Source organism: Pongo abelii, chromosome 4, assembly GCF_028885655.2.
Source record: "Pongo abelii isolate AG06213 chromosome 4, NHGRI_mPonAbe1-v2.0_pri, whole genome shotgun sequence".
NCBI classification, from domain to species: domain Eukaryota; kingdom Metazoa; phylum Chordata; class Mammalia; order Primates; family Hominidae; genus Pongo; species Pongo abelii.
In genome coordinates, this window is record NC_071989.2 from 178124151 (window position 1) to 178139308 (window position 15158).

The 15158-nt window shown below is 44.5% G+C and overlaps 1 protein-coding gene across 1 annotated transcript in view; it reads right to left on the minus strand.

Annotated features, from left to right (window-relative positions):
• Positions 1 to 15158, minus strand: part of SLIT3 (slit guidance ligand 3) — a 634924-nt gene that overhangs the window by 584568 nt on the left and 35198 nt on the right. The window contains exon 2 of the mRNA XM_024247052.3: positions 205 to 276. Coding sequence (XP_024102820.1) covers positions 205 to 276 — 72 coding nt within the window. The remainder of the gene's footprint in view (positions 1 to 204; positions 277 to 15158) is intronic.

Genomic DNA, 15158 nt, shown 5'->3' on the forward strand with positions numbered 1-15158 from the left:
TGATCTAGCTCAGCCAGCAACATCTAGACACAGAATGTGATACCTGTGAGCATGTGGGTACACTAATGAGGGGCTTTCTGCTGCAGAATGGTGAATTCCTGTTGTCCAGGGCTTGGGAGTGTGATGTCAGGGGCACTGGAACACTTTTTTGTGAGGCTGAAGAGCTAAAAATGAAAACACACTTGAGAGCCATCAACTACTTACAAGACTCGGAGGTTCTTGAGCCCAGCGAAGTCCATCTTGGTGATCCTGGTGATATTATTTCTGTCCAGGTCACTGCAATGGAGAGCAAATTCAGGTCAGATTTTTGTGAGTTACAATTACGGTCTATTTAATCCAGACTGGCTTGGACTGAAGGGATGTTGCTTTTCCAGAAGGCGGCAATTCTGATGATTAACGATATCCCTTGAGCATGCCCGGCTAATCTTAAGGATATTGTATGGAATAAACCATTCATTAGGCACATAGCAGAACTCTGTTATGTGTAACTGCCTGCCTTCTGTGGTTCCTTCTTTAGGTAACAAATTTTTCTGTTGAAGTTTCCCCTTCCCCCCAACTCTCAGATCATGTCATACAAATGGGGCTGACCCCTCTTTCCAGCTCTAGGCACTGGCATCTGACCCAGGCCAGGCTGATAAGTATCTTCAGTTTTCCTGACCACAGCAATTGTTTCAGAAATGCCTAAATGACTCAAAATCCCAATAACTGTTTATCTACTGGGATTGCTAAGCTGTTCAGGGTAGCCAGAAGCCATCTCACCGCCACAAAAACAGTGAGCAGATGGTGCTCTCCTGTGAATGTCCAAACGCACTCATGCCTGAAGCCAGATACCTCTGTATTTTGAGAGTGTATGACCCATTCTATCCCATCTCTCCTATATTTTGATTTAAACCAGTTTGAGTTGAATTTTCTATCACTTGAAATCAAAAGAATTTGCCTGACTTTGGTATGTAGCTAGAAACCAACAAACAAGACAAAAATTGTCTATTTTCCAGCTACTTTGCAAACTCCCTGAGGGCAAAGGCCACATCTCATTTAATTCCATACCCAACATAGTAGATAGAGTATGTGCTTGGCACCCAGCAGAGGTAACTTTACTCATTTCCCATGTTAGGTAAAGACATTTGCATGGATTACTCCTGCCTCAATTTATAGGCTTAAGCTCCTGAAAATAGCCCCAAAGAGAAGGATTTGCCATAGAAGAGCTGAAGTGGTGGCGGTGATATTGAAGTGAGGGTGGAGGGCAGCATGGATGATGGAAAAACAGTTAAGAAAAACTGAAGTCACGAACGAGCCTGTGAACAACTGCATGAATATTCCGTGTTCACTAAAATAATCTAACAAGACTGAACGCCAAAAAAAGGAACCATGAATAATATGCTACAGTTCTCAATAATGGATGCTGAATAATTGATCCCTACAGATTCTGCCCTCTTTAACCCTCAATTTTCAGGGTTTTGGCCCTTGGAGTTTCAACAAGGTATCTGTGAATTGTCTTTTCTTTCTGAACATTTATATACTGAGAGCCATTTTTCCAATGATGAATCCCCATCCAAACATTCATCTCTTCAGTTTTCCTAGTCGCTTCCTAAAGATGCCACCCTGCAATTATGCCTCCTTTATACAGTTGCATAAAATGAACAGGGAAGGAATTTTCAGATTCCAGCACTTTATATATATATAAAAAAATTCAAGTTGGAGGAGGGATTACTCTCCTGATATCAGACATAATACTGAAATAAAAATCAAGTGAGTCCTTGAGTAACCTCACACAGGTACCTCCTCCTTTCCTCCTTGAGTTTTCCAATACCTAAAACAACATCAAAGTTGTTTCTGAAGTAGCTTGTGATGGAGAAAAGCAGTATTTAGACTTCTCTGGCTAATTTGAGTGCTGGTTTAGAAGAAAAAAAAAAAGCATAGCAAGAATTACCCAGGAAAATAAAGAAGGGTTATCCATGCAGGGATGGGAAACCTGCAGACAGAAATCTGTACACACTCCAAAGCATCACACGTGTTCTTCTCACCTCCCATCTGAATTCAGATGGATGTTTGGGGACCTTGACAACTGTGAATATGACAATGCAACCAAGGGTTTAATTACCAGGACACAGCATGGTATCTCAGCAGCTTGTGCCAGCATCTGCAGCGCTAATATTTTGAATATTTATTACGTCAAAGCACACACAGTGCACTGCTGAAATGCTGAGGATGTGGCGGGGGGCAGAAGGTGTGCTGTGGGACTGTCCCTGGCACAGAGTTAGTGTTTGGGAGCTGAGCTTCAGAGGCAGGCAGTCCTGAGCTTGAATCCCTGTCCTGCCACTTACTGAGTGATCTAATGGCAGTGCACTTCATCTCTGAGGTGCGGTTTCTCCATTTACAAATGAGGCCGACAATCTTGACCTCAGGAGCTTTGATGAGGGTTAAATGAGATGATGTACACACAGCACTTATCTGGCACTTGTTAAGTACTCAATCACAGCAGCTATTACTGTAATTAGTTGAAGCGCATCTCTCCCATCTCAACTCTGAAATTTCAGTTCACCAACAGAAGCTGACAGCCCCATACCCCAAACTTTGCCTACGGATAAATCCTGGGGTCCCCAAGACACTCCTTGTTGGTGTGCTCTCTTCCTACGGGTAAAAAGAGGAGTCTATTTTGTGGCTGAAAAATAGAATAATGGGGCCAAGGGTGCCCCCCCAGCCCACTGCCTGTCCTTTGCAGCATTTCTGTGACCCCTATTGCCTTGGTATCTGAGTGCAAGTGACACAGGGGCTACGGAAGAGGGACGGGCTCTCCCCTCCCACTGAGCTGTGCTGCCTGCCTCTTCCCACCTCCCAAACACACATACTGCCAGGCAGGCCAGGGAGCACGTGGGCTTTGAGGTGAGATACCTCTAGCCCCCAACTCCACACAGCTAGGTCTGGGTGAGTTTGAGTAACTTACTTACATTCTCTGGGCTTGCATGCTTTGTAGGAGCTTTGTCTCCTACTTGCAGGCCATGGGATGATGAGAAACACAAAGCTGGGGATTCAACACACGTGGTTAAAAATGGAAATGGATTACACTGACCCTGAGGAGAGGCTGCCTGTCCCAAGGCCAGCCCCCACTGTCCCGGCCCAGGCTCCTCCAGACCTTTATGACCTTCAGCTCTGGCCTCAAGGGAGTCAGTGTATGTCAGCCTGGGATGGGTTCTGAACTGTCAGCAAGAGGGGTGATCCTGGATGGGGGCCAAGGACAGTGTCCAGATGTGGATGTGGGAAGTGTGGTGGTCCCCAAACATGTCTGTCATTTCTTTTTTTTTTTTTTTGATACACTTGCTATCAAGAGGTGGTGTCTATGCCAATTTCCCTTGAACTTGAGCAGGCTTTGAGACTGCTGGACAAACAAGACTGTGGCAGAAATGATGCTGCAGAGCTTCTGAGGCTAGCTTAGAAGAGGCAATAGGGGAGGTGCTCACTCTCTTGCTTCCCTCACTCGCACTGCAGCCTTCAGCTGCCATATGAGAAAAGCAGATGATCTGAAGCCTCCATGCTGGTGAAACCCATGGAGGAGGAGAATGAGGATGAGGGAGAGATGCCAGCCCTGGCTTGAGTCTTTCCAGCCCAGAGGTCAGGCACATTAGGTGCAGATACCTTTGGGACTCAGCCTCAGCCACCATCTGGTTATAACTTATGAGAAACTCTAAGCCAGAATCACCTAGCTGAACGAACCACTCTTGAAATCCTGACCCACAGAAGCTGTAAAAGATATACAGTCATGTACCATATAGCAATGTTTCAGTCAATGAGGACGGCATATCTGATGGTGGTCCCATAAGATCATAATGGAGCTGGAAAATTCCTAGTGACATCATAACACAACATATCACTCACATGTTTACGTGACGCCGGTGAAAACAAATCTACTGCACTGCCAGTTGTATGAAAGTACAGCACATGCAATTATGTACAGTACATAATACTTGATAATAATAAGTGACTGTGTTACTGGTATTTACTATGCCATACTTTTATCACTATTTTATAGCATACTCCTTCTACTTATTTTAAAAAATAGTTAATGGTAAAACAGCTTCACGCAGGTCCTTGAGGAGGTATTCCAGAGGAAGGCATTGTTATCATAAGAGATGACAGCTCCATGTGTGTTACTGCCCTTGAAGACTTTCCAGTGGGACAAGATGTGGAGGCAGAAGACAGCGAGATGGATGATCCTGACCCTGTGTAGACCTAGGCTAATGTGTGTGCTTGTGTCTTAGTTTTTAATAAAAAAGTTTAAAAAGTAAAAAAAAAAAAAAATTGTAAAAGTAGAAAAATGTTTGTAAAATAAGCATACTAGGGAAGAAAATATTTTTGTATACCTATACGGTTTGCGTTTTAAGCTAAGTGTTATTACGGAGGAATAAAAAAAAATTAAAAGTTTATAAAGTTAAAAAGTTGGCAGGGCATGGTGGCTCAAGCCTGTAATCCCAGCACTTTGGGAGGCTGAGGCAGGTGGATCACAAGGTCAGGAGATTGAGACCATCCTGGCTAACACGGTGAAACCCCGTCTCTACTAAAAATACAAAAAACTAGCCGAGCTTGGTGGTGGGCGCCTGTAGTCCCAGCTACTCAGGAGGCTGAGGCAGGAGAATGGCGTGAACCCGGAAGGCAGAGCTTGCAGTGAGCCGAGATCGTGCCACTGCACTCCAGCCTGGGCAACAGAGCAAGACTCCGTCCCCCCCAAAAAAAAAAAAAAATTACATAGTAAGCTAAGGTTAATTTACTATTGAAGAAGTGTAAAGATATTTAGCATGGCCTAAGTGTACAGTGTTTGTCAAGTCAACAGTAGTGAATAGTAACGTCCTAGGCCTTCATATTCACCCACCATTCACTCACTGACTCTCCTGGAGCAACTTCCAGTCCTGCAAGCTCCATTCATGGTAAGTACCTATTTAGGTATACTATTTTTTTAATCTTTTATACTGTATTTTTATTTTTGTGCCTTTCTTTTCTATGTTTGATATTTAGCCAGTCATGGTGATATACACCTATAGTTCCAGCCACTTAGGAGGCTGAGGTACGAGGATTGCTGGAGCAATCCAGGAGTTCAAGACTGGACTGGGCAACATAGCAAGACCCTGTCTCTTAAAAGAACAACAACAAAACAATAGATATATCTAGATACACAAATACTCACCATTGCTCAGCATTGTCTTACAACTGCCTATAGTATTCAGTGGAGTAACTTGCTGTGCGGGTTTACAGCCTAGAAGCAATAGGCTATAACCATATGTCCTATGTGTGTAGTAGGCTAGACCATGTAAGTTTGTGCAAGTGCACTCAGGACTTTCACACAACAATGAAATTGCCAAGGATACATTTCTCAGAATGTATCCCTGTCGTTAAACAACACATTACTGTACCAAAGTGACCACCGTGTCTTAACCCATGAAGTTTTGGGGTGATTCATTTTGTAACAATAGAGGGGTGGAACAGAAAGGAGGAGAAAGCCACCTTCTGAATACTCAATATTCACCACGGGCATTGGAACCCTGTTCACATGGCTTTTGGTGGCATGGCCTTTCTGAGACTTCTGTACCACCTCTGAGAACCTCAGTCCTGTCATTATGGTCAAGGATGGCTCATGGGGGCAGAAGGCTCCAGAGTTATTCTGGGAATGAGGTGAGAACTGTTCCTTCTCTCAAGCTCAAAAGAGAAAAGACTGCATAATTAGAGATGCCCATCCCTCCAAGTAGGGCTTAGGATACCACGGGAATCACCTATGATGTTAGGTTACCAATCACAGTAATGATGATCATTCATTGAGCATTGTGGCAGACTAGTGAGTTGTTTTGAGTTGTGCTCAAGACAGAGGGAAAAAGGTTTCATGGACAACTCAGCAGTCTGCCACAATGCTCTACAAATGATAATCGTGGACAACTCACCAGCCTGAGCATACAGATAGATTACATTTCCTAGCTTTCTTTGCATGTATGTGCAACCATGTGACTGAATTCTCATCACTATTACAGGGGCGAAAGTACTATATGCTGCCTTCAGGCCTGAGGAATAAAACTTTCTGCCCCATCCTTTACACTCTCTTCTCTCATCTTGGATGGGATTCAGCAGATACACTGGAGGATCCTAGGGATGGGAAACTGAAAGAACCCGAGTCCCTGAATGACTGCATGAAACAGAGGCCTCTCTTCCTTTGGACCCCCACAGCCCCCCACCCCACAACCATTTACACACATTAAACTCAGACCTATTCAAGAAATAACTCCTAAACCACTGAAATGTGGAAACTATTTGTTATGGCAGTCTACACTGACAAATAAAATATCTTTGATACAATAGCTTTCTATGACTTTTTTTTTTTTTTTTTTTTTTTGAGACGGTGTCTCCCCCTGTCACCCAGGCTGGAGTGCAGTGGCACGATCTTGGCTCACTGCAACCTCTGCCTCCTGGGTTCAAGCGACTCTCCTTCTCCTGCCTCAGCCTCCCAAGTAACTGGGACTACAGGTGCCTGCCACCACGCCTGGCTAATTTTTTTTTTGCATTTTTAGTAGAGATGGGATTTCGCCACATTGGCCAGGCTGTTCTCACACTCCTGACCTCAGGTGATCTGCCCACCTTGGCCTCCCAAAGTGCTAAAATTACAGGCATGAGCCACCACACCCAGCTCCCATGCTTTCTTCTTCTTCTCTTTGCAACAGTTCTGAAAGGTAGGTATTATCTTACTTCAACAGATTAAAATGCTGTAGATCAGCCTTAATAAAAGCTGATATTTGCTGGACCCATACTACGCACCAGGTACTGTGCTGAGGACTTTGTGTTCATTTATCTAATTCAGACAGCAACCATATATGGTAGGTACTATTATCTCATTTTTCACATGAGGAGGCTGAAGTTTAGTTTCCCCCATCCCCACCCTAAGCTTAGAAGATTTTTACTAATAAAGAAATTTGACATGAGTTCACATACCAGGGAAGTGGATAATGCTGAGAATTGAACCTGGGCTCTCTGAATGCAAAGGTCGTAGTTTTACTTATCACATCCTACTGCTTATTTACCATTAGAGCATTTTTTTTATAGTGCATCAGGTTATCCACTGAATTTTTTAAAAGAATGCATAAACAAATGCACAAACAAACATAATAGAATTTCCCACTCCCGTGCCTTGGAAAAAAACAAAGACATACCCTTAGTAGCTTTGATTCCCCCACTCCAGCCAAGAGAGCACATTTCCTACCCTGTCTCCCAGTGAAGTCCTGGCCAGGGGAAGTGGCTGAGCCCGTCTGCAAGATCAAGGAGGAAGAGCTTTCTTGCTGTGTTTGCCCCGTCTGGTTTTGGTCATGTTACTCAGCATCTGCCATGTTGCCTCTATAAACAGGCATCACCATGGTAATTTGGATTGTTTTTCCCCATCCCAATCAGTGAATCATAAACCAATGCTGAGACTTGGAGCTTTGTGGTATTTTCACATCTGTTTGACACCTTGGGTGGGGTAGGGAGAAAGAAGAATTCAGAACAACACTGGAAAAAATGAAACAAAAATGACATTTGCTAGGTCAGGCCACTGGCCTTATCTTGGCACATTATATCCATACACTTCTTTTTATTCATTCTGTGGCATTCCCGCAAAATTTTCTTCCAGCTGTGGCACATCTGGGAAGAGCAAGGAGTGAAAAAACAGCCCTCAGTGAAAGCATAGTGTGGGGAAAAAGGCTTCAATTATAAATTCAAATGGTGTGGATTTGAATCTCAACCTTTTCACTCCTTAGCTATGTGGCTTTGAGAAAGGCACTTAACTTTATGGAACTCCAGTTGTTGTTGCTGTGACTTTTGTAAAACGTGACCCAAAATACCACGTCTGTCAGATTACCATGAGGCTCAATGGAGAAAGTACTTTTTTTTTTTTTTTTGGAGACAGAGTCTTGCTCTGTTGCTCAGGCTGAAGGGCAGTGGCACAATCTCAGCTCACTGCAACCTCTGCCTCCCAGGTTCAAGCGATTCTCCTGCCTCAGCCTCCCGAGTAGCTGGGATTACAGGTGCCATCATCACATCTGGATAATTTTTGTATTTTTAGTAGAGATGGGGTTTCGCCACGTTGGCCAGGCTGGTCTCGAACTCCTGACCTCAGGTGATCCACCCGCCTTAGCCTCCCAAAGTGCTGGGATTACAGACATGAGCCACGGCACCCGGCCAAGGAAGTACTTTCTAAACAGCATTCCGAGTGGTTAATTTTTCACCCACGGGCTACAACAGGTAGGGAGAGGATGCAATGGTGTAGCTTGGGATAGACCTTTAAAAAGATGTTCATCTGTGATGGTGAGATCTTTGATAGTTAGGGAGCACACCATTGCTCAGACCAGACTTTTAAGACTGCCTGTCCCCTGTACACTGAGTATTTACCGAATACTGCCTTCTGGGTTTCAGGAAAGAAGATCAGGTCTCAACATGAAGTAAACCTGTAGGGGCTACCATACAATGCAGTCATTCCTTATTAAAAGGATATGCAGGCAAAGTTAACTCATGTTGGGCATGATGTCTGGGAGATCCTTGTGACGGGTAGGAGGCTGAACTACATGACCTATGGAGTCCTGTCAATAACTCTGTAATTGTCATCTTTTGGGAGCCCAGAGACAAATGAATTTTTAGAAAATGAAATATAGCTTGGTCCTTGTTTTCAAGGAGCCTGGAGTCTAGCTGAGGAGATGAGCTAAGACTCAGGAGATTCTTAGAGAACAAGGCAAGAATTTGCAAAATGAAACGTTAAGGGATGTGGTCTAAACACCAAGGGGAGTAGACAAGCAGGAAGTCAGAGAGAAGACCTCCTGCTCCTGAATAAGCCTTTCAATGTGTGACGCCTCCACATTCAAGATCCCACAGCATAGCTATCTCAATAGATTGTTCAGTCAGTTACAGATTGAAGTACTTGTTCTACTCTTTCCCCTCCTTTTCACAACTGCACTTGAGTAGTCTTAAAAAAAACAAACAACTTAAAAAAAAATCCCATAGTGTGATTTGAGGACTCCTACTCAGGAAAGGGGTAAGAGGAGCCAGAATTAAGAGGCCCCCATAGCACTTCCTGACCCTTCATTTACTACCAGCAAAGAAGAGGTTCCAACCAAATCAGAACAAGTTGGCAAGGAAGCAGTGGCCTCAGTTTCAGTTATGCTCTCACTATGCTTTCCACCTGAATGGGCCACATCACAGAAAGGGCAAGGTTCTGTGCTTTTTCGCTTCCCTATGAGCTAAGCAGGGGATAGGGGAAGGATCAGACCGAGGACAGGGTATTCATCCTCCCTGAGAGCTCACCCACGTTAGCTAGTTTTGCCAACAAAGGTTACAGTTCCTCTTTATGACTGTCCATTTCTTGGTTCCAGGACACTTTTCTTCCTATTTCTTCTGGCTTAGAGGTGATAATTGCTCCATTGCTTCTATGGTCTTGGGTTCTACAGTATCTCTCTGAAACATATCCACACCTCTGAAATGATCCCTGTGTAAATAAATCAACTCTCCTGGAATATTCCTAATTTGAATTTTCTACCTGTTTTCTATTTCTTACTGATACATCATTCATTCATTCATTCATTCAACAAGTCTTCACCATTAAGTTTCAGGAATTGTGCTAAATGCTGGTATATAGCTATAAACAATAGTGGCGTGGTCTCTGCCCATAAGAAACTCAGAGTTTAGAGAGGAAGATATAAAGGAGCAATTACCATAGACTATGATAAATGCTCTATACCATAGGTTGGCAACCTTTTTCTTTAAAGGCCAGACAGTAAATAATTTGGGTTCTGCCAGTCATGTTTTCTATCACAACTATTCAACTCAGCTTTGTAGTGTGAGAGTAGCCTTAGACAATATATAAATAAATGAGTATGGCTGTGTGCCAATAAAACTTTATTTACAAAGACAGACTGAAGGCTGGATTTGGCCCAGGGGCTGTCGTTTATAGACTCCTGCTCTCTACTATGCCAGAGGCATAAACAAAAGCTTACAGAAGAGTATGGAGGAAGGAGTATGGAGTAATTGGGGTATAGGGTCAGGGGAGGCATCCAGGAAAAGGTGACATTTTAATTGAGACCTCAAGAAACAGTTGGCTATATTCAGGTTGGCATGGGAATATTCAAGAGAGAGAAAAAGAATTTTAGGTTTAAAAAAAAAAAAAACCCAGCATGTATAAAAGCCCAGAGACATTGCCTCAGGATAACTGCCAGCAGATTTATTTGGCTGTTAAAGCATGTTTCAAGAAAAACACAGGTTTTTCCTTCCTTCTTTCTTCTTTTCTTTCCTTATTTTCTCTTTTCCTTTCCTCCCCCTCTCCTTTCCTTAATTCCTTTCTTCCTTCCTTCCCTCCCCATCTCCTTTCCTTTTTTTAAAATCCCTCCCTCCTTTCCTTGCTTCTTTTCTTCCTACAACAAACCTTTATCAAACACGTACTCCAGACCTGGCACTATGCTGATGGCTAAGGACAGACGGTAAAACAATAGCAAAGAAGTTCCTTTTAAGGAACTTTAATTCCTTTGCTGAATGCTGCAGACAGATTCTAAGGTGGTCCCCAGTATCAACACCTTCCCCTCTCTTTGAGTGGGCAGAACCTAGAGACCTGCTTCTAACCCATGCAACACAAAAAAGGTGGTCGGATGTCACCTTTGTGACATGTTACATGGGACCGCAATGCCTGTCTTGCTATAGGACTCTTTTCTCTTGCTGGCTGTGATGAAGCAGGTGGCCATGTTTGGGAGGCCCACATGCCAAAGAACTGGAGGCAGCCTCTACCCACAACCACCAAGAATTGAAGACAACCAGCAGGAACCTGAAACCCTCTAATAGACTGCAAGGAACTGAATTATCCCAATAACGTTGAGAGCTTGGAAGCAGGTCCTTCTCCAGCTGAGCCTTGAGATGAGATCACCTCAACCAAACCCTTGTGTGCAGCCTTATGAGACCCTGAAGCAGAGGTCCCAGACAAATGGAAGGTGCTGAATGCCTGTTGTTTTAAGCCACGAAGTTTGCTATCATTAATACAACAATAAAAAACACAGGGGGAGATAGGCCACCACAAATAAACAAGGAGACTACAGATTGCAATATGGGCATAGCTAGGAAACAGTACAGGGTGAGGTGAAAAGAATAAATGTGGTGAGAGGCAGTGAAGGCACTGCCCTCCCTAGGGTGTCCAGGAATAACCTCTCTTAGAGAGTGAGATTTGGTCTGAGACTAGAAGGAAAAGAAGGATCCAGTTGAAGGATAGGCTGAAGGGAGACGTTTCCAGGTGGAAGAATGGAAACAAAAAGGCCCTAAAAGAATAAAGCAACAAAAAGGTCCAGGTGACGGCAGCAGAGTGACACCAAATGGGATCACAGAGGCAGGTGGTGTCCAGACTGTGAGGCATCTATGGGGCTGACAACATGCTTGGGGACTGGAACCATAAAAGGGGCCGAGCAAGGAAACCACCAATTTAACAGCCCTCAGCCTCATTCCCCTGTCATCAATCCTGCCAGATTAATTTCCCCCAAATGTCAATTTCATTCCACAGCTCAGTAAGAAGGGGGTTCTCATTACTGCCCTCAGCTTGCCTCATTTAATTCTTTCTTCTTTATAGCCACAGACATGTATTGAGCACCTATCAGATCCAGGAACTGTGCTAGGCACTTCATTGGCACATATGTTCCTGCTGTATGCTGGCCTCAGAAGCCCTCAAAGTCCTGCATCCATTTAAATCCTACTGCTCTGTTATGGGCTGAATTGTGTGCCTCAAAAGATATATTGAAGTCCTAACCCCAGCTACCTATGGGTGTGATCTTATTTGAAAGTAGGGTCTTTGCAGATTTAATCAGGTTAAAATGAGGTCATTCGGGTGGGCCCTAATCCAATAGGACTGGTGTCCTTATTAGAAGAGGAGACAGGGCTGAGCAAAGTGGCTCAAACCTATAATCCTAGCACTTTGGGAGGCTGAGGCAGAAGTATTACTTGAGGCCAGAAGGGAGTTTGAGACCAGCCTAGGCAACATAGCAAGACCCTATTTCTACAAAAGAGAAAACTAGCCAGGCAGGGTGGTACTTGCCTATAGTCCCAGATACTCAGGAGGCTGAGGTGGCAGGATTGCTTAAGCCCAGGGGGGCAGAGGCTGTAGTGAGCTATGATTGCACTGCTCCAGCCAGAGTGACAGAGCAAGACCCTGTCTCTGAAAAATAACAAAATAATAAAACGACGACGAGACAGACATGCAGGGATAGTGCCGTGTGACAACAGAGGCAGAGACTGGAGTGATGCAGTTACAAACCAAGGGATGCCAAGGGCTGCTGGCAAGCCCAGGAGCCAGGAATGAGCAAGGAAGGGCCCTCCCCTGCAGATTTCAGAAGGAGCCTGGCCCTGATGACACCTCAATTTCAGATTGCCAGGCTCCAGAAGTCTGAAAGGATGATTGCTGTTGTAAGGCACCCAGTTTGTGGTACATTGTTATGGCAGCCCTAGCACACAGATACGCCCAACGTTCAGGCTTTATCTGGCCCCACACGCCGCCTGCAGCCTCCCCCAGCTGCTCCATCTCGTGCTGGCTTCTCCCTTCCCTGAACTTCTGAACTTCTGGATCATTTACCCTCTCTCTGCACAACTCATTTTGGTCTTTCATCACGTTTCCTTGCTGCTGCTTGTTTCCTGTGTGTTTGCCTTGTCTCCCAAAGGACCTTGAAGAGGATACTCCCCAACTTCCTCCAGACACCTTGGATAAAGGCCTCGTGGAGACACTCAGAAAAATGTACACTAGGTTTCTTGGGGTGGAGAAACGGGGGTTTTTTTTTTAAACATTTTATATTTTGCTTATCAGTATTATCAATGTTTTCTGGAGTAAACATGTATTATTCAATGCACCTCCTACCTTCCAAAGGAAACCACTGAAAAAAGGAGTCCAGTTAACCTAAGACTCTCCCCATAGATAAAGTGACCATGCAGAGTTTAAGCCATTCAAGACTCTGGAATTTTAGCCATTTAGCCAAAGGAAGATGCTTTTTGGTTTTGGGGGTTGTTTTTTGAGACAGAGTCTTGCTCTGTCTCCCAGTCTGGAGTGTAGTGGCGCAATCTCAGCTCACTGCAACCTCCACCTCCCGGGTTCAAGGGATTCTCCTGCCTCAGCCTCCCGAGTAGCTGGGATTACATGCACGTACCATCATGCCTGGCTAATTTTAGTAGAGATAGGGTTTCACCATGTTGGCCAGGCTGGTCTCAAACTCCTGACCTCAAACCCACCTCAGCCTCTCAAAGTGCTGGGATTACAGGCATGAGCCACTGTGCCTGGCTGGAAGATGCTTTTTGATGAGCCCAAGGGCAGACCTCTGAAATTGCTCACATCAGGCCGTCCTAATGGGTGTCTTCCTCTGTCTCCTCTCCCCAGTCCAAAGGACCTAATGCCACCCACCCAGCTACCCTGATGAAAGAGAGAAACAGCATGTGTTTGAAAACCATCAAATCACCTTCCTACCAGGTCAAGGAGAGCAGTGTTTCCCTTTGGGCCACACTTATAGGGCTCCCATCTCATGCTTTACCTCTCCAGACTCACACCACAGGAGGCATTATTAACTATTCCGATTTTTGCACTTCGTTCTCATCTGTTACATAACCACATGCAAGTTTAAAAACATACATGCATTTGGGAAAGAAATGAGCTGAATTTGATTTTAAAAACTGGCTTCACACTACCTCAGTCGTTTGGGAACTAAGCCTCTCTGGGCTAAATTTTTGGCTTGGCAACACTCTCGCATATATAATTTTACACCTGCAAAAGCTTGCAGCCAGCCCTGTGCAGACAGCTACCTGCAGGGAGAAGAACGGGCCAAACAGAGGGGCAACCCGGGTGGTTGGATGTGGTCACGGTGAGGGCATGTAAAGAGGAGGATTGGGCATGGGGTCTCTTTTCCTTCATCCCTTGCAGCAGGAGGACTCCCTGCCCCTGTTTTGCTCAGTTCAGCTCCATGCTCAAAACAAACAAACAAACAAACAAAAAAAACGTACAACTAGCTCTTTACTGGGAACAGCAGAGATGAACTTGCAAACTGGTAGCCCACTGGTGAGTTCTGGCCTGCAGACCTGCGTAGTCTGGTTCTCACTGTGATTTTCACATATGCAAATTAATTGCCAATTTGGGAGCATTTCAAATACAAATCTACAATTCTGGCTTGTCTCCAAAAGTCAGTCCATCAAATAACCATGGATTTTAGTGGTCACCACAAGCTGGTACTAAAAGGCAATTGCCCACTTTGCATAAGGTACATGCCTGCAATTCACCAGTCCACCTGATCCAATTCCCTCACTCAAGTTACCTGCTTAATCATTTTTGGCATCAGAGTTTGAGATCCCTGCTGCCAAACATAACGCTTAAGGTGGCAGGCCCTAGAATCAGACAGGCTGGGCTCAAATCTTAGCAAATAGAGCATGATTTTAGGCAGGTTACTTAACTCATCCCTAAGCTTCTGTTTCTCCATCTTAAATGGCCATAATCACAGTACCTACCTCCTAGGATACTGCAAGGATTAAATGAGATGATATGTATAAAGTGATCCTAACCCAGGGTTGGTCATGCAGTAAGTACTCAAGAAGTAACCATCAATTGGCTGATTATTATTTAGGCAAAATATGAGCACAAGTAAGATGATGATGTTGGCAAGACCTCGGTGCTTCTAACACAAAGGTGCACCTGGTCTAATCCACATCTCCACCCCAAATCTCCTTCATCCACTTCAGGCCCATCAAAGCACCTGCAGAGACAGTGCTTCCTTCCTGACACACAGAGGACAACCCAGCCAACACACTCAGAAATAAAAAATTCTTCCTAAATTCTTCCTGTGATGACTTAAGGCAACGTAGTCTTCTCTGAGGACTAACCTCCAGGTGGCGACTATCAGTCCAAAATTTCACCTTTTATTTCCCTTATCAGGCCGAGAAATCTCAAACCCTTCCAAACTCCTTGCAAGGCCTGTTCTCAAAACACTTCCCTGCACTGCATAGGAGAGCATGTGATAAAATGGCTCCTCCAATCACCAGGAGGCAGGAAACAAATCCTAGAAGAGACTGGGGCCAACCTTTGGAAATGTGGCAAGAAATGTAGGGAATGCGGTATGGGAAGGATAGTGCTCTGTGTTCACGAAACTGTTCCATTTTCCTCCTAGGCA